This window comes from Semicossyphus pulcher, unplaced genomic scaffold (genome assembly GCF_022749685.1).
Source record: "Semicossyphus pulcher isolate SPU_LCO1_2020_fin unplaced genomic scaffold, fSemPul1.0.p SCAF_16, whole genome shotgun sequence".
In the NCBI taxonomy this organism is placed as follows: domain Eukaryota; kingdom Metazoa; phylum Chordata; class Actinopteri; order Labriformes; family Labridae; genus Semicossyphus; species Semicossyphus pulcher.
In genome coordinates, this window is record NW_027211670.1 from 18981339 (window position 1) to 19001042 (window position 19704).

At 41.6% G+C, this 19704-nt stretch overlaps 2 protein-coding genes across 2 annotated transcripts; both read right to left on the reverse strand.

Annotated features, from left to right (window-relative positions):
• Positions 1–1691: 1691 nt before the first annotated feature.
• On the reverse strand, positions 1692–8609 carry LOC138593022 (dedicator of cytokinesis protein 1-like). Its single transcript, XM_069663844.1, has 4 exons — positions 8494–8609; positions 7162–7333; positions 5188–5339; positions 1692–2553 (listed from the first exon to the last, which is right to left on the reverse strand). Exons 1-4 carry the CDS (start codon positions 8548–8550, stop codon positions 2458–2460), a joined length of 477 nt encoding a protein of 158 aa, XP_069519945.1. The 5' UTR covers positions 8551–8609; the 3' UTR covers positions 1692–2457.
• A 6509-nt stretch (positions 8610–15118) lies between these two features.
• Positions 15119–17250, reverse strand: LOC138594038 (clarin-3-like). The gene is made up of 3 exons (XM_069665131.1): positions 17016–17250; positions 16721–16906; positions 15119–15396 (listed from the first exon to the last, which is right to left on the reverse strand). The coding sequence occupies exons 1-3, from the start codon at positions 17248–17250 to the stop codon at positions 15119–15121; spliced, it is 699 nt and encodes a 232-aa protein (XP_069521232.1).
• Between the last annotated feature and the right edge of the window lie 2454 nt (positions 17251–19704).

Below are 19704 nucleotides of genomic sequence, written 5' to 3' on the forward strand. Positions count from 1 at the left end.
TCACTCCAACATATACAGTATCAAAGGAATTATAAATGCAGATTAAAATGTACTGAACTTAGTGAAGTTATTCCACCGACGCCCAAAGTAAGGCACTCATTACTAAACTAATTAAAGTGTATTTTAATTTAAAGCTGCTGCACAACAGATAATTATGCACGTACTTATTGTTTCAAACTCGAACCAATTATTTGGAGTCAATGTGCATTAAAGCCATCAAGCATAAAAAGCAGAGTATAAACTTGTCAGCCTGTGTCGCAGACAATCTATAACTCCCAAACAACAACAGACACTTAAAGGGGGGGTGTTACGCTAATTTGAAGCTACATATTTAAAAAAACTTTTTTAAAAACGTAGCTTTTTCTCTGCGTTTTGGTCTTTCGCCCACACACCCTTTTTTGTCACTGAAAACAGCTCTTTTGTAAAACTCAAGCCAGTGTGAAGACTTTTAGAAACTCTGTTTCCACGGAGACGTGTAGACAGGGTAAACAGCGTTTTTGGCTCGTTTGTGAGGTGCCACAAATGAGGCGACATTCCTTGTCAAAATGACGGACGTGACAAAAACAGTGCTACTTCTAACCTTTCTAACAGGACTTTTTACATGTTTAAACATTGTACAGTTACTACAGTTACACTATACTGATATGTCGTCCTCGATGCGCCATCGTTCCTCGATGCGCCATCGCAGCCCGTCTTGCAGCAATAGATTTTTTCAGACATTTGATCGGCCGCAATTTTCTTTTTCTTCTTTGCATGACCAGGTTATATCGCCGCCTGTTGGTGTGCCATTCTCATGACAGCGTTTCTGTTGTGTTTTTGCCTTTTCAATTGAACAGGATTTTTTTAGAACCATGCTCGTGTGGACGGGGTTTTTGTGGAAACGAAGGAGGGAAAAACTCAGTTTTGAAATATACCCGTGTACGTGTAGACATGGCCTCAGTCAGCTCTGTCCCTTTTAAAAACCCCGCCCCCACAAGCCCGCTTTATTCTGATTGGCCAGCTTTCCCACATCACAAAGTGCAGCGTGAAGAAAAAAACTGTGTGAAACCTGGCGTTCACAGCAGCCTGCAGACTGAGCTGAGAAGCCTGGGGATTACTCCAACATACTTTTACCTACAGATTTGAAACTTCACCCACGTTTAGTGTGAACATGCCAACATTGTAACATTATATATATGTCTTAAATGTGAAGCAGCATAACACCCCCTCTTTAAATTCCTCACATGACCTTTTATTACGCTGCAGCAGTGTAAAGAAACCCGTGTTTTTAAGATAGAAATATAAGTATGACCTTCAGGAGTTTCTATAAAAGCAGAATTCAGGTGTATAAAGCAGGACAAAGCAGGCGCCTGTGGTTTGTTGGCTCATATACGCCGCCAAGCTATTCTTCAAATGTGGGCCGCATTCCAGACTCACACTTTCAGCTTTGAAAAGGAGAAATGATCGCTTGGTGAGCAGGCACATTATGGAAATGTGATTGCATTAGCCTGTATGGAAGTCATTCTGCGGCGTAACACGTATGCGGTATAAAACGCCCGTGTGTTCATAATGAAGAGGCTGTTCTTGAGGGCTGTCACTCAAGGCGGCGTTACCGAGGGCTCAGCAGAAGCGAGGGAACGCGTGCAGATTGTTCTGGAAATATGAAAACACTCGCATCTATTTTCAGCATCCGAAATAATGAGGCAGACATGTTTTTAAAAATACATACATTTGAAAGTTTATTCAGAAGTCATGTCAGTAGTGAATTGGGAATATTATTGAAATCCAAGGTTACAGCAAATCTAGGACAAGGTCTGACGATGATAATGATAGGAGTTAGTTGTATGTGCACTCCAAATGTATACCAATAAAATCCATGATCCGTCTCTGTAAAGTCCCTGTCAATTCAAAACCTACAAGCCCTTTTTTGTTTGTATAAATGCCGCTTACTCTAATGATACGTTAATACAAAAAAAAGTCATCAAATCACATACAAAAAAAACCTGAAATAAAATAAAATCCTATATACAAACCTCTGTACATAGTGGGAGTATGAATAAAAGAGGAATCATTCTTTAATGCGCTCTCATATACGTGAGATTTTGGCCATTTTAGGGAAGCCGGTGGTCCGAGCTTATCCGTCTGAACGTCCTGATAGAGTCTTGAAGTGGTACAGGAGACAGCATCTATAAATTCAGTGACTACTCATCTGTGCAACATGCTCCCTGCTGCAGACTGCATCATCGTCAAACTGAAGGCAACACGAGAAGAAGGAAAAAAAAAAAAAAAGATGATAAGAAGGGGCGGGCTGCAGTGAGGTATTCATCTTGTCAAGCTGGGACAGGGAGCGAGGAATGTGTGGGTAAAAATAACTGCTTTTTTTTTTTTTTTTTGGGGAGGGGAAGCGTTTACAGTTGATGTTGTTTTTTTTTGTTGTGTTGTCAGTGTGTCGTTTGGTCCTACTGTCAGCGTCTTTGTTCACTGTACAATTCCTGAATCGATGGAGGCCTGCTTCCTGGTGGTCTTGGGGGGAGGTGGAGGAGGGGTCTTGCTGGGCAGAGGAGGTGGAACATGCTGTGAATAGACAACACAGTTACCTTGAATGTGTTATTGTTTCTCACACAGGGATTTAAAACTGCTGTCGGTCTTTAAATGATTGACAGGCCTTTAAACACAGGGACGAATCAGCCAGGATCAGCTTACCAAACACTCATGTCTGTGGATGGTCACTATGGATCATATACTGTATAAAAGAAGTGGATGTTGCCATAGTGACGTCACCCATTGGTTTCTGGACGACCTTTTTGAAGCCACGCATGACATTTTGGCCGTCACCATCTTGGATTATTTTTGGAACCAGAAGCGAACATGTTTAGATCTCTACATCTCTTTCCTTGTTGACAGGTTGCCATGGTTGCGACTTATCCATCACAGGTAGCCACGTCCTAAACATACCCTGCCTTATTGGCAATTTTACTCTAAATGGGACCAAAATTCAGGAAGTAAACATCATGCTGTACTGAAAAGGATGTCATACTAGAGATTGTGACCATAAACTAAGTTAGAGCATTTTTACAAATCAACTGAGAAGCAGGGTCATTTTCTCATCTGCTTGCATACAAGCTCATTTTACAACCTGTGTTGTCGCCCCCTGCTGGCCACTAGAGAGAAATGTAGATTTAAGGAACTTTCACATTTGCTTCAATTGTGAAACCAAAAGGCAATGTCCACTTCTTTTATGAAGTCTATAAACTTGATCCAACCTACCTAATGACACACACATTTGTACACGGAGGCTTATTTTCCTCCAAGATACCCCGCATATTGAGTTTGGGTTTATATCATGTAGCCTGGCACAACACTTGGAATCATTTCACACCTGACAGCTTTGGTCCGGACTTTCGGGCTTTGATCTGAAAATCTGGTTCGTTTGGACAGGTGAGAACACCAACAGAACAGACAGGACTCGGTCTGTTTCCATACAAACCACGGTCCGGTTCGATTCAGGTGAGAACATAAACAGACTTAAAGTAGGACTTAATATAGGAAGCAAACCAAAACACTGCATTGTGGGTTGTTAACAGGCGCTGACACTTGCAGAGACAGACGCAGCCAGGCAGCATGATAAGTAGAGGACAGACGTGGGGGAGAGACGAGGTGAGGGCTCTGAAATATGGGCTGACCAAACAATTTTACAAATACTTGTGGAAAGGCACAAGAACACAGAGGAGTTCAAACTGTTCAGTGAAAAACTGAAGGAGATGGAACTCATCGAACTGTGGATCAACGTCGGCTAAAAGTAAAAAAACCTCTCTCTCTTTGTTAACTTCAGGGAGTTTTCCCACATAGAAATTCTGACCAATCAGAGAGCAGTCTTCCTCGCGCATCAAAACTTTTGGTCCCCCGGCAAAACAAACTCGAGGCAAAACGCCACATTGTAACATTTTGGTCTTTGATTCAGATCAAATGAACAGACTGTAGGTGTGAAAGCACACTAAGCTAATGTTTTCTGGTGATGAAAAATGTTGTTGTACTCCTTCAAAGAAAAGAGAACTTTCCAACTTTATAAGGACTCCAAATGAAGAGCCGCTGTCACTCAGCCTGTGAACATCTGCTCTCACTTCACCACTTTCAGCCTGCTGCCACTCTGCGAGCAGAGGCTGCGTTTTACTACCTGTAGCGGACGCTGCTCCGACCTCACACGTTGCCATGACAACGGCGAGAGTTACTAAACTTAGCCCTTTTCTCCTAATGATTATTGTAACATTTTACCTTTGTTGCAGTCCTTAAGAATTTAATTTCACTGCTTTTTCGGTTATTTTGTCATGTCAAAGTATTACATAAGCATTATACAGTATTAGTAAATTTCCTTTGTTACGTTCGTCCTGGCCAATAAAGTTTTGTTGTTGGTCATGTGACCATGCTGCACGCAGACGTGGTGCAGCGCCAGAGAGACTGAGAGCTGGCGGGTGGAAGCGGCACTTGTTGATCCCGTCTTTTATTTTGCATTTCTGTTGGTCTACCAGGCGAACACGGTAAATATTAAGTTATTTTACTTGTTAATTTACTGTCTTTATTTATTTCATGCTAAATGTCTGAAATTGTCTTCTTTCGTTTTGTAGTTTTCACGGTGTTTGATAGTCTTCTGTGAAGATTAAACATGATTGTGAACATCAGTATGAGTCGTGGATTCCTTTAAAGACCAGCAGCTATACTACCTGTCCACGGCGCTGTGACAGCGGATAAATAAGATTAGTTAAGCGAGTGGCGAGGCGAGAGGATGGCTAGCGTAGACGTCGGTGAGTGTGGAGAGACGAGCTGGTGATTAACAGCGGGAGGGCTCCTGATGGATGTGAGAGGCAAAGTAATCATCCGATCAATCACGTCTGAGCGGCGGGCCGGCTGGGGGGGGGTATAAATATATAAATAACAGCAGGGTGGACAGGCGGGTGGAGGCCCTCGCTGCTAACTGACTGATGCCTACACTTCTCTGTGGCACACATTGCGAAAACGAGGCATAAATAGAGAACACGCACAGTGTGAAACATGCATATACACATCATGCGCACATTATGACAGGACGTATAGGGGTGAAGGGACAGCGGAGGAGGCTAACCCGAATGTCAAGTGCGTGAAGCAACCTCTTGCTTCATTAGAAGTGCCATGCATCATTACGGAGCTCCTCTCAGCTCTAATTAAAACACCTACCCTCTGATGTGGCGGGGGTGGAGGAGGCGTCGTGGGACTCGTCAAGTCCTGATTATCTAGCAGGTTGCCGTAATCAGCCGTGCTTCCTTTCACCGGCAGCGGAGGAGGGTTCTCACCTTTGTCGGAGGAGCCCATCCCGTTCAGCTCGAGACCTGTGTGAGAGAGAGAGGGGACGCATCAGCTTACAGTCACACTACATGGGTAGCGTTGCTCTAAATGGATTCTGGTGAATTCCCTGTGTCCTGAGATAACTTTTGTTGTGTTTGGTGGCTTTGTAAATAAAAATCGATGGATTGAAAATAAAACCTCAGATAAAAAGCTTCTTTTTAGTAAGTGCTTTTGGGCTGGGCTGGTGCGCCACACAGTAATGCTCTGCTTCGTTCCTGTTTTAGATGATGAAATAAATTAGTCATGCTGCTTTTAGTTCGCACATTTTGGACAAACTTAACAGCAGACAGTGGTGTGCTCGAGGTCAGACGCTGCAAAACCGAACCACTTCCAGACGACTGAAGAACCTTCACTTCTATTAGCTCTAATGCTGCCATGTTGATATTTTAACTGTGTCTGCAGAGAATGCTTGCCTCACAATGAAGTACAGGAGCTCAGGGAAGCTCCCGTACCCTAATTACACAAGAAAAAAAATCAATTTTAATTTTTAAATATATCTCTAAATCATACAAAATTGTGAACACTACTTTAACCCTCCCTTTAAGCATTTATAACCATAATATAAATATTTAAAGGGGGAGTATTATGCTAATTTCAAGCGTCATGTTTCACTCTGTGATACCTGTGGAGTAGCTTAGCATAATTTACAGTTAAAAAAACATTTGTCTCACTCTGGGGCTCTGTGCAGGCCCTCATACAGCCTCTGCCTGAAACGACTCAGTCAGCGCAGTGCCTTTAAGAAACCCTGCCCCTACAAGCCCTACACTCAGAGGTGTAGGGCTTGTAGGGGCAGAAGTCAGAGGCAGACTGAGTTGCTGGGTGGGTGTGTCTTTGAACTGTGCCAGGGGCAGGAAGTTCTGCTGTGTCTCGGGCAGATGCCCAAATATAGAGTTCCTCCACTTTGTGACATCACAGAGTGGAGGAACTCTATATTTGGGCATCTGGAGAAGTCTTTTTTTAGCAGGGGATTACTCCAACATACTTTTACCAACAGATTTGAAACCTCACCCACGTTTAGTCTGGACATCCAACATTGTAACATTATATATATGTCTTAAAATGTGAAACAGCAGAATACCCCCTCTTTAATAAAAAAAACCAATGGTGGAGTTTGAGTTAAATATTACCACAAATATATAATGGAAGAATTTGAAATACTTCAGGCCCTATTTTTTAGATGACAAAAACTATTAGTTTCTATGTAATAACATTTGCACTGTTGAGAACAGAACAGCCTCCTTTGTTTTTGGGGCTTGACCCGTACAAATCACATAAAAGTCAGGACACAACAGCCTTTGTTGCATTGATTTTCTAGCAAGTCCCCTGACTTTATAGAAGTGCAATACTGAATCGATGGACATCTGCTTTTAAGTGCAGATTGTTTTACAAGAATCCTGCGACTCAAAGATGCTGGCATGAAACTGATTTGGTCGACTTAAAACGTGCATCTCATGCCTCAGTGTCTGAGGGAAGAAGCAAAGTGTGAATTAAAAGTGGCGTTTTTATCCAAGAGTTTTGAGGCAGCAGCAGTCATCTCTCTCTTTTGCTAATGAACATCTGGAACAAATGAGCCCATTATGTGTGATCCAGCCAGCCCAGTGACAAAGACATAAACTCAGAGGGTGTGTGTTCGGTGCTGACAGTTATGATGTGCTTGGTCATTTAAAGAAATGTAGCAGAAATGCCCCACAGCGCTATGATTAAGACCAAACACAGTATCTTGGCGCATGTGGCAACAGTGGTGCAACAAAGACAACAAAGGCTCCGGTCCACCAGTCTTAGTGAGTACAGTAGGATCGCTCTTACTGGAACCAGTGTGCAGGCTGAAGAAGAGTTTGCTCCTGGGCGTGATGGGTGGGGGTCCTGGCGAGGAGGAGTTAGAAGAAGAAGGAGGTCCGGGGGACACGGAGAGGCGGCGGTCTACACCAATCTGGTTGATAACTTGACTCCTTGGTCTCTGAGGCCGCAGGGGGCTGATCTGATTGTGCACAGACAAAGGTAAGTTGTTAGCACTGTCAGGGATCTAAATTACACAACAAGCCAATAAAACAGAAGTGAGAACAAAATTGACTGTGTTGCAAATGTGTCCAGTGGAGGGTAAAATATAACAAAAGATCAATAAAAGATCATTTAAAGGAGAAAATTGGTTTCACGTCTCCTTTGGGGCCGATGCGATTGTATCCACGCAGCTCACAAGTCGGCTGTTTGTAATCCTGAAGGAGAAACTATTTGGATAAATGTGCTCCTCGGGTTCCATTATTTTATTTGTGGTTACAAATCAGTGTTTGCATGCAAGAGCACGTGCTGCCGGCTTTATTAGGGCTGCAATTTCAATATAAAAAGATATGTCCTCAGGGCTACTCCACACTGTAGGCTACATTAACAAACAGCTTTGTAATTTGCCTGCGTCAAACAGGCAGCCACGAGGGAGACCTGAAAATAACAAGACGCTTTAGTCAGGGATGTCGTTTTTTCTTAGAACAATAAAACATAAAATTGCAATTTGCATTGAGGCTGAAAAAGCTATTTTCTAAACGTGTGTGTTCCTAAGACTCCTTTGTAACTAGCAGGGACCCCTAGGTGCTCTACCCTTGACCCCCGAGGCAGGCGGCTCCTATCACAAGCCAGACGGCTCCACCGCTCCCAGGGCCCTCTTTTGGATCCCATTCCTGCCCTTATCTTAATTCTGGAAGCTAGGGAGCATTCCCACTGGGCATGCAGGGATACCTGCGACATGAGCACAGTAGAGAGGGCGGGGGTGGGGGCGGTATAGATATGTAGAGTGCAAAGAGAACACAGGGGAAGGGGTAGACGAAGGTGGAAGATCAAAGAAAGAAGATCTTCTTCTTCTAGTTCCATTATTTGTACACATAGTTTGAATTTAAAGACAATTAAAGCCTGGATCAGTAAAACCTTCACTAATCTAGGCCTAACATCGGAAGGTCCCAAAACTTCCTGCTCTGGTTGTCAGGAGGTGTGAATTTGGTCAGCCCAAAACTCCTCTTTTAGCTTTAGGGAACTATAAACATCCAGAGCACATGTTCATAGTACTTGTGCAGGACAGAGTAAAAGAAAGAGAACACAACAAGAGCAGGAGAATACAGCACAGGAGAAGGAAGAGAGAGTTTCTTGCACTACCGTCTCAGACAGTATGACGGCCTCGGCGGGCTGCAGAGGGATCTCTGTCGTCTTCATCTCCTTGTCAAAGATCTCCTGGTGCTTACTGTTCCTCTTCTCCTTCTTCCTGTCCTTGCCCCCCCTGTCAGGCTCGTCCCGGTCCAGCTTGTCCTGAGACTTGGTGTGCAGCTTCTTTGGCAGGAGAGGCTCCAGGGCAAAGCTGGCAGAAAGAGAATGAGATAATGGTCCAATCAAAGGGTGTTCATCTCTTACTTGGCCGCGCATCTGAGGCGGCTTTATCAATCTTTCACTGGCTTGGGAAGCGAGTCTGATCATTCAGTGGATGTTTTAATTTTAATACAGCCTTCAATAAGCCTTGAACTTTATGTAATACGCTGACTCATGCCAGAGAAGATGCAGAGAAACTCCTCCAACTGTACAAGAATGCTTTGTGCTTCCTTTTCTGGTTTATAACAGGAGCACAGTCTTCATGAACTTAACAAAACAGCAATGTTAATATTTAAAGTTAAAACTGCTCTAAAGAGGACGATGTATGGTGTTTTATGCCCCGAAGAACAGTGAACAGAGCGTTACCCGTCTGAGCCGGGCCTGGAGGGGGAGTTGTCAGAGGAGATGGAGGTGACTGAAACCACAGACGGCGGCCTCTGGGAGGAAGGCATGGTGAAGGAGCGCACCATGGAGTGAGGACGAGAACCCCGCCGTTCGTCTGCAGTCGGCTGACGCAACAAAGAAAAAAAACACAGAGGGAGTTCAGTTGCAGCAGTAGACTATTTAATTTTGTTTAAGGTTTATAGAATGTACTCAGAGTTACATTCAGTTACACTCAGTTACATACAAAAAAACTCAAATGTAGGCTAACAGGAAGAAGCTAAAGAAGTATAGCTGGTGGATGAATGATGTACACTGCCTGGCCAAAAAAAACTCACCACCTGGATTTAACTAAACAAATAGGTAAGAGCCAGGCCGTGTAGATTCCTGTCACGTCAGAAAACAGGAAATAAGACGTAATGTTCCCAAAGCCTCAATAACTCTCTTATTGAACAATTAATCCAACAAGACAAAGATTCTCTGAGGAAATGGAGTAAAATGCTAATTAATGTATGCTTATTTATTTATTATGCTCTATAATGCTAACATGTTGATGTATAGCTGTTAATAGTGCCATTTCCACCGTCTTTGTCTAGTGTGTTAGCATGCTAGCATTTGCTAATTGCCATCCAAATCAATGTGAATCTGAGGCTGGTAGGAGTGTACTCACAAACCAAAGTACTGACAAAAACAGCCCTTGGTGGGAAATCAGGGGAATGATATATACAATTTATAATAAGGTGGAATATATGTCTGTAAAAAAATCTTCCAACAGCCCAACCAAGAAATGTGGAGACATTTCAGAAATGGCAGCTTGCCAACCTTACGAAACTTAATGGCACACTTTATGGAGTCCATTAAGTCGTCATATTTCCGTCTAAATCAAAGTGGTAGAGCTAAAAAAATGCAACAAAGGAAACACTTTTAAAAGAAATTGATACTTCCGAAGTTTCATGCACTCCTACTCTTAGAGGGTCGACTAGACAGCACTCAGTCTTCTGTATTAGCTTTAGACGCTTTATGTCACACTTAGCTTGATTTTATCATAAAAAAGTCATTTATAAATCTGTTGAGAAAGAATGTATTATAGAAGAATGGTTTCTTATGTGAACTATAAAGTATATCATTCTTAACATTTCAACTGTTTCAGGCTTTCAGAGCTCAAATGTACTGTGAGGCGGGGTAGCTAGCTAGCGGTGTTTACTTGCTAGCTAGCAAGAAGCTAGCAAGTAAACACAGGCTGCCACACATTGTTACCTGTAAAAAAAAAACGCCAATAGCTGTCTGCTATGTTCCTCTACAGCAGGAGATTAAGTATTTGATTCTACAGTAGGGGCTGGGAGAGTGAGTGAAGGTCATCCCATGTATTATCCAAAGCCAGGGTATAAATCTGAGCTTCAAACGGAGCAGCTAATCAAACCGAAAGTTAATAAGAATGAAAAACTTCAATGGTACTATTAATTTCTGTACATCTGTAAAAAAAGACCCTGAAAAATCTGGTGACATCAGCTCTAATAATGAACCCGTCTGCATTTTAAAGAGTCCTTTCAAGCGGAGAAAGGGGCCATCACACATCTGATGGGATAACCTTATCACACCCGGGAAAGTGACGGCTATTCTCTCCTCCCAAAGGTCACCAAGCTCTCCCTTTAAATTGAGCGAGGCCTCCTTTACCTCCGGCAAGATGGAGGGAAAAGCTTGGCCACGACACAATTAAATCTGTAAAGGAAGGAGAGAGACTGAAAAGGTTTTCTATAGCTATGTATGAATAAAAACGTGTAACAAGTTATTTCAACACTATTTTCATTTAAAACACATTAAAAACACACAATTTTCAGCCTAACATCTGTTTTCACCATGTCGAGTTTGCAATCCTGCTAGCTCCCGCACCGGTAGCTGGCAGCTCACGGTATCGTTGATTGTTGTGAGGGTGGCGGCTGCAATGGCGATCATGATGATGCATGTCTGTGACGAAGCGTTAGCAACAAGCAAGCTAGTTTAAAACAGCGAGAAAAACACAAAACAGCACTGCAGCATATTGTGAACAGGAGACGTTGTAGCGGCTCGGACCCAGAAACAGTTTAATGCAGAGATGCAGAGTCATCACTTAACAACCGTTACAGAATAACATACCTCTCTGCATTTTATACTGGTATATTGGTCACACCGGTATGTAGGACGCAGCACACTTTAATCAAAAAAAACGGTAATCAAAAAAAAAAAAAAGATTAGAATTAACAGTTTGAGAAACCCACAACTAAAAACAACAGACAGTACAAGGAGGAAGTGGTCAGTGTAGAAAAGAATCGAGTACAGCACTGACAATAGAAAACATACACAGAGGAGGAAGTTCCATGTGTAAAATGTCTTGTAAACAGCTGTTGTTATGTTATGTTGTGTTGTCAGGGCAGCAGCAGTGTCATAACTGTTCATGACCTCATGGGAACATGTAACAGAGATAAACACACACACATCTTACTGGCACAGAGCTGCAGGTCACTCAGCAGCGACAAGGACATCAAATAAAAAAGGCTTTGGGGCATGATTGGATTTTCAGGTTGATCGACTCGTCTGAGGAACGTTCTGGATGTTTCTATTTGGATTTCGCTTTTTTATTATTCCTTTTCTTAACAAGCCTTTTGAGGTGTTTGTGAAAATGTATTTCTGACGCTCTCCGCCCTTCATAAATACACCTTAATAACTCTCAGGTGGCAGAACACCAGACCCCTTCCCCCGGCACCTCTTCTGCCCCGCCAGAGTGGACTCTGAATGTGTGCCCCCCCCTCCCCTGCCCTGCAGCTGGAGGTGTCTGTTTCACAGGCCTCTGTAATGCGGGACCTCGGAGGATAAGGTTTCACAGGTACAAAAGTTTCCGCTTTAATCCTATCACACAGAGTGAGCGGTCAGGGCTCAGGGCTCCTGCATAATCCCTGGTTTATCCAATCTGCTGGGCCCAAATGACAGAGAGTATGCAGAGAGGAAGAGATTACTGGCCATCTCTGATTTGATTCAATCGATGTTTGCACAGCAAACGGCGAGGAGGGTCTCTCAATAGCAGTTCAGCTCCTCCACACCTCAGTGCACACAGGAGGAGATGGTAATAGATATAGTCACATATCTCCCCTGGCAGCTGTTAAACAAGTTAATGTTCAGAATTGAGGAATAAAAATGTCTCTGAAGAGCCTAAAATCTCTTATAATGACTAAAGTGGGATACGTATTTTGCTCCTGATTGTCTTTTAGCTACTGGCTGCAAAGGTCATACTGGGTCAATGATGAATTTCAAAGAATAAGAGGGTCTCTAATGGCTGACTGATCTGTGCTGTGTTATGTGGAGCTTATCAATTTCACAGCAGGTGATTCTGCGCTACAGCGGGCTTTAACGTGGCCTCCTCATGAGAGACAACCTGCCCCGGCGTCACGCTGTGCCACGCTCACATCTGCAGGGCTAACATCCTCTATCATGAATATTTTGTCCGGAGTGGTTTTGGTGTCAGGGAAGAAAGTAACTTCTGTAAGGCGCTGTGGACTTTCTACTCTGCTAATGGAATTTCTGTCGGGTCTAAAATGCTTTCGATTCATCTATTACACATTCGTCCTCAGAAATATAATACATATTCACGCTGACAACAACAAAGCAGATTGCTGCATCCTTCCACAGGTCCCTTGAAGTGTGAGACTTGAAGGTAGAGTGGTTCTTTTGAAGGCAGGTAGAAGGCGTTGCGGGGCTGAGAGGTGCTGCAAAGGGCATGTCCAAACAGACTTTAGACCCTGAGTGATGGGACACGGGAAACGGTAACAGGACACTTCGGCCCTGCTCTCATGTCAACACAGTCATGTGAATCACAGCTGTGAGAGCGTCTGAAGATCCCCGAGACAATAGACGCTGACTCTCAGCAAGATCTATCTCAGCTTCTACAGAATCAGCAAGCTTTGTTTGGATCACTATGTGTGTCAGCATTGCATGTTTTCTTTAATCCTTTTAGATGGATTAAACAGACCTGTAATGAATGCGTATCACTCATCAAAGCTTCTCAAAGTTGATCCCACGTGGAAGTAGATTCTGTTAAGATGCAATGCATCATTTGAGTTTAGAGGTCTCAACTTGCACCACCTCTATCATGAGCCGTGACTGGACGAAGGGAGGTAAAGTAATCCATGTGTATGTGATTCCTCAGGAAGCACTTCTGAAGTTGCCCTAGGTCAGGGTACAGACATTTTTGATTTGATCACAAAACTATATATCAACAAGTCGGCTGTAGCACTTGAAATACTATTTGTGTGAGCGATAGCAAATGAAAACTAACAAGCAAGTTAGCAGAAAAGAGGCTAAACCATCTGCTAAAAGTAATGGATAAAGTAATAATGTAATAACTGATAAGATGGGAAAAATATTGGCAGACAAAAGTGCCCCTAAGGCGCCCATTTGGTGTAAAGTTTTGGCAAACAAAAGAGTCCCCAGGGCATCCATTGGCTGTAAAATTTTGGTGGACAAAGTGTCCTTGAGACACTGATTGGCGATACATTTTTTGGCAGACAAAAGTGTTCCCAATGCCCCAAGTGGGTATAAAATTTTGGTGTACAAAAGTGTCCCTGAGACACTGATTGGCTATAATTTTTCTGGCTGACAAATGTGCCCAAAGGCTCCAGTGGGTGTTCATTTTGGGGCAGACAAAAGTGCCCTTAATGGCTGATTAAAACTGCCTCAGCGGTGCGTGTCGGTCGTGGTACTTTGTGATTTACTAACTGTAACCTCTGTGATATTGGGGTGGGAAACACTCTCAGCTAACTCACCCACAGGGACTCATGTAGCTCTGAGCTCACCTTTTCAACAATAAATAAGATGCTACAAGCTATCACAAGTCAAAACTAACGTTAGCTAGTGAGGCAGAGGGCTAAACCTACTGAAAGACTGATGGCTCATAACTTTAACTGGTGGAAAAAACTTCGAATTGTGTTTCATATTTACATGTTTAAAAAAGGAGTGATGATTCACTCACCACTTCACCGCTCAGCCGTTGCTGATGACTTCACCTGTGTACAACTGCTGTTATAAACAGATCTTATCGCGCCGCTTTTGGATGAAACAAACATTTTTGAATGATCCAATACCAAATGTATTGTAAAAAGAAATAATATCAATAGTTGAGGAATCTTTTAAAAAACCAGTCAACTATCAAAAATCTGGTAGTTATAGTGTTTCTGGTTAACCCCAAGTCTGGAGCTGTTCAATCATGGGAATGACAATATCCCAACTTATGAATAGACAGACTACATTAACTGTCAGCCATATCTAAAGATAGATTAAGAAAACAAGCGGCTGCTGTTTTAGGGTCAGATTTGACACGAGATGTCTCTCTGCATTTGGGTCATCTCAGAGATAGAGGGCAGCAAAGATCAGTGAATCCCACTTTGCCTCTTCCCACTTTTCTCCTCTTGCATTATCTTTTATAAATATTCAAAAGTTTTATACATTCATAGCAATACTTTTTTTTTTAGCCTGTACATCATTATTTGAGTAAATCTGAAACATAAAATGTAAAAAATACAGATAAAAGTTGGTTATTTATTTTTTAAAAATCAATCAACTTATTCTTACACATTTATTTACATTGGGTTTAAGAATAACCGCTGATTTAAGACATCTTAATGTATGAATGACTTAAAGACACATTTGACTTTCATGTTAAAAATAGATCACTTTTTTTTTTCCTATCAAACAAGCAGACATTAAATCATCTTTACACAAAATAAATAGATAAGACGATTGCCAGTTCAATGCCAAAACTATCTAAAGCAAAACTTATATGCTAATAAACTCAATGTTTAGGCAAATTCATAATAACTTCATGTCAAATCAGATTAAAAAACCCACATTGATAAAAGTGCAGCTTATAGTGTGAAACATGATATTGTGTTATTGTAGGTTATAAAAGCTGTACATCCATACTTTACTGTACATATACCCAATTTCTCTCAGTAATTCTCTATTACAGTAAATGACTCCAGAAAGTGTTGAGCGATTCCCCTGCAGTCGTCTAATACATCATGATCTCCTTGGGTGCGTCCTCAGTAGGCTTCTGCTGCTCCTTCCTGTGCGTGTAGGCTGCGTGGTCGTACATGTAGATCAAAGCAATGGCGATGAGGGAGAGCACAACGTACGGGATGACCAGGTAGTATCCTAGCTGTATTTGTGAGGTCTTGTTCCTGAACTGTGCTGGAATATTTTGGACAGAGTTTTGCACCAAATCCTCCGCCATGTTGGTCAGCATGAGGTTGAGCACATAGAGGATGAGGACCAGGACGGCCACACACGCTGCAGGAGAAAGAGAAACGTTAGAGGTGTCAAAAATGAAGGAACGGGATTGAATTTCTTTCTTTCATCCAACAAAATGACTTCATTGTTGATTTTCAGCCAAAAAAGAAAATGTATACTGAAAATCAGGAGGGACGTCAAGCTACACTGCAAGGTAAAACAACATATTGGATAGCTTTTTAGCTAATGTTAGATAACTGTCAGCACTCAATGTTAGCATTCACCCGCTTCCTTAGTAACATTACCATTTGATACTGTTATGTGATACTAGTGGAAAGGCCACATTTCTTGCTAACGGTTATGCTAGCTAGAAATTTACACCTCTCCTTTTATCTAGCTTTTTGGCTAGCTTACATATTAGCAACGAGCAAGCTAACACTGTAATGCAGCTTAAGTTAGCCAGAAATGTACACCTTTCCAATTCTGTCATTTAACACTATAGCTGTGACCCAATTCAGGGGCTGAAGCCTTCGAAGGAGGCGGTCTAGGAGGATGGTACATTCATAGCCTGCGAAGAACACTAAAGCCGAACTGAAATGAGACGGTCCGGTCTACCCTTGCGTCACCAAACGCTGCTCCTGTCGCCTATCAGGCTAACGGGGTAGCATAACAAACGACGAGTAAGTTAACCTATTATTTTAAAGATAATTTGTTTCAATTTGTTTGTTTCCATTTTGTTTTCTTAAACATGTGTAATGCAAGCTATTCGATTAAGTTAAAGCCAAAAACTTTTACATTTCTGCATAAGTGTATTCCTCGCTTGTGTAAAAGTCATTTCGTTTGAATTGGTGCGTCTCGGGATACGTTGGGCCTGCATCTGAAGGAGCCTTCGAATTGTGACAGCCTTCGACGCGCTTCTGTGACGCAATCAGCCTTCAAATACGAAGGCTGCAGCCCCTGGATTAGGACACAGCTAACGTTAGCATCCACCCACTTTCTTCATGACATTACCATTTGATACTGTTATATGATATGAGAGAAAAAAACAAATTTCTTGCTAACGGTTATGCTAGCTAGAAATGTACATCTCTCCTTTTATCTAGCTTTTTGGCTAGCTTACTTATTTGCATAGCCTACCTAATGAGCAACGGTAAAGTTAGCCAGGAATTTACACCTTTCCAATTGTATCATTTAACACTATCTAAGGTTATGTTAGCTAGGAAATGGTTGAATGCTAACATTAGCTGTTGTCTGATCGTAGCTAACGAGTCCCAAATGCTGCATGTTGTACTCGAAATATGGCCCAAAGGAGTGAAATGATTTTTATATAGAATACACTGGATACGAAGTAATAACTATTCGGGTATACATTTGTATCACTTACCGCTGAGCGAGCTGCAGACATAGATGCCTATAGGCCCCATGTAGGTCTCATAAGGGTTACTGACACTGTTGTAGAAGGAGATAAGGATGCTGCCGGCCGAACACAGCAGACACAGGGCCGACAAGCCCAAAATCAAACCATGCAGGATTACAGGGGCGCCTCCTGTTTCTACCAACTCAGGAAACACTACACAAAAACACACACAATAAATCAGTATTCGGTATCAGGTAATTCTAAGTGAGAAAATTTATTGTAATTTGGGTGAACAGGACCTTTGAGAGGTTTTTAACCTTACCTGAAAAAGGCTGGCGACCTTGTCCAAACAAGGGGCAAGAGTTTCGGGTCACGACGCCGTCAAAAAGCTTCAGTTCGATAACGGCTGTTCCGTTAGAGAAGTTAGTTCCTGCTCTTGTGCACTCCAGGGTCGTTGTTGCCCACTGTTGTGACATGGCAAACCCCATCAACCCGGCAGATACGGCAGTGACCAACGCACTGGACATGAAATGCAGACTCTTCTTAAAGGAAGGCATTATCCCAGTTTATCGCAGTATTCCAGTTGTGCTAGTTAAATCTAAATCCCAGCGTCTCTTCTCCTCAGAGGCAGAATAGGACCCTTTTGATCCTCTAAAGATTCTGCGTATGAGCTGCCTTCCTGGGTGGAGTGAAATGTGGACTGCTGGTCATAAAACCTCTCGATTATGGCTGCGACCTTTGGTTTGAGAGGAAAAGACAGGGCTGGTTGTTATGGTAGGGACACAGCTTTCCACAACAGTTTCGAGAAGATAACTGATATATCAGAAGAAAATCATATCTGTGGTTTGAATGTGCAGTGAGGGTTGTCAAAGATCATCTGAAGCATAAAAAAAAACAGCTGAACAAAGCAGCGTCTGGAATTGTCTTTATTAAAACGATACGTTAAATGATTCTAGCTCCTGTTGATCAATGTCAAACATATACAAACAACAACTTTTAAGGAAGAACGTTCACAGACTTGGATTCAAAGTCCTGCTCCTGTAATTGTGGGGTCATAAAACATAATGTGGATTAATTATTTACCCGTCTCTCCAAAGAAAAAGTTACTGGCAGAGCGAGGCGCGGTCATACGTGTCATAAATGATGCACTAACGTCATGTAAGGGGTTGTTAGCATTGCACAGAAGACATGATGATATGTTTGGTTCATGATTAGACCACATTTTAAACACAAGTGTTGACAAAGAAGGAAATCATAAATAACACATTTGTGCTTGACGTCATTTACATATATTTATTGCCACAATGAAGCAGCTTTAAGACAATAAGGAAGCTGGCTCTATTTTTCAGAAGAGCGTGAAGCTTCAGGACTTCCTGGTTTCTGGTAATGTGAGATAAGAAGCTATCAAGAGAATCTGTAAATGCGTCTGCAAAATGTTTCTGGCAGTCCTCTTATCTCTAGGTGTAATTAAATTAGCAAGAAGCTCAGAATTTCAGCAGCATTATGTTTGATCTGTCGTACGTTTTTGTAATACATTATTACATAACACTGTAGAGATTTCACACTCGCTTTCTCATTTGGTTAAAGAATAATAGTGGTAAATAGACTGCACTTATATATATAGCGCTTTTCTAGTCTTCCGACCACTCAAAGCACCTTTACACTACATGTCACATTCACCCACTTGATACCAAAGGCCTAAGTACCAATCTCCAATCAGGAGCTATGCCCATCAATGTGCAACTACATATTATATATTTATTAGAGTGATAGTAATTGCAGAGAGATAATGCAGAGTGTTGTTGATCAAATAAGTAAAGAGAAATAAAAATAATAAATAAATAATAGTAATGTCAAATAGATTCAAAAATATATTACTGTAAAAAGATTTATCAGGAGAAAATACTATAAAATAAAAAATTTAAAGAAATTTAAAAAATGCAAATTAATTGATTAAGAGAGAGGGAGGAATAATAATTAAAAAAAATGATGATTAATACATTTTAAAAAAGCAATAAGTAAAAAATATTGGGAAAACATCCACATAATTTTATCATTTTATTTTATTATTTTATTTTATTATTTTATTCTATTTATTATCCACATAAATTTGTCAGAGGAATAAAACAAATATATATATAGTGATTAATATATGAATTAAACAAATAATCAAAATGAAAGATAATTAAAATAATAACTAAAATTACAATTAAAGTAATGAAATAAAATGATTGTTTTAGGAAAAAAAGTTTTAAATATACATAAAATAAAATGTAATAATAAAAAATTCAAAACAACTTAAATACACAAATGAGGTTAAAAATTATGAAATTATTGGGGACCACTTTGCAAATAATAATAATAATAATAATACATTAATGTAAAACTGCTGGTATGTTTTCCATGTTATAACCACCCTTAACCCTCTGCCTTCACTGTATTGCCGTCACACGCTGCAGATTTAGCCAAAAGAAAACATTTTAAAGACACTTGGACAAACCGAAAGTCCCCAGGTCTCATGAGGAAGCGCAGATGTTGTAATACAGTTTCTGGCCAGACCGTGGCTCCCTGTCTTCGCCAAACAGGGACAGGATCCGTGTGCTCTCTGACAGCCAGCTCTGTTATGTTGGAGTAAACACTAACTCCTCCTTCCCCGGTGACAGGCGGCAACACTGAAGCATCGCCTCGCCTTTTCCAACACAATCTGCGCTCTGGACTAAATGTCGAAGCCATCCAGGTGAGTCATAATGTTACTTTATGTCACCGTGTTGTCTTTTGCCTCTTGACACGTTATGTGTCGCGTGGAAAACGTCAAATGTGTAGTCATTTTTCAGCCACATACAACCGCGTTACCTGTCCGTTACGCACAGCAACGCACGGTTGATTTTTCAGCTGAACCGAGGATTTCAGGTGCGCGTTCATCTTGGACGTGGCAGTGAAATCAATCCTCGTGAAACCTGCGATGTTTATTTATCGTTTGCTTTTATTTTAATGGGTCTCTCTTTGACAAC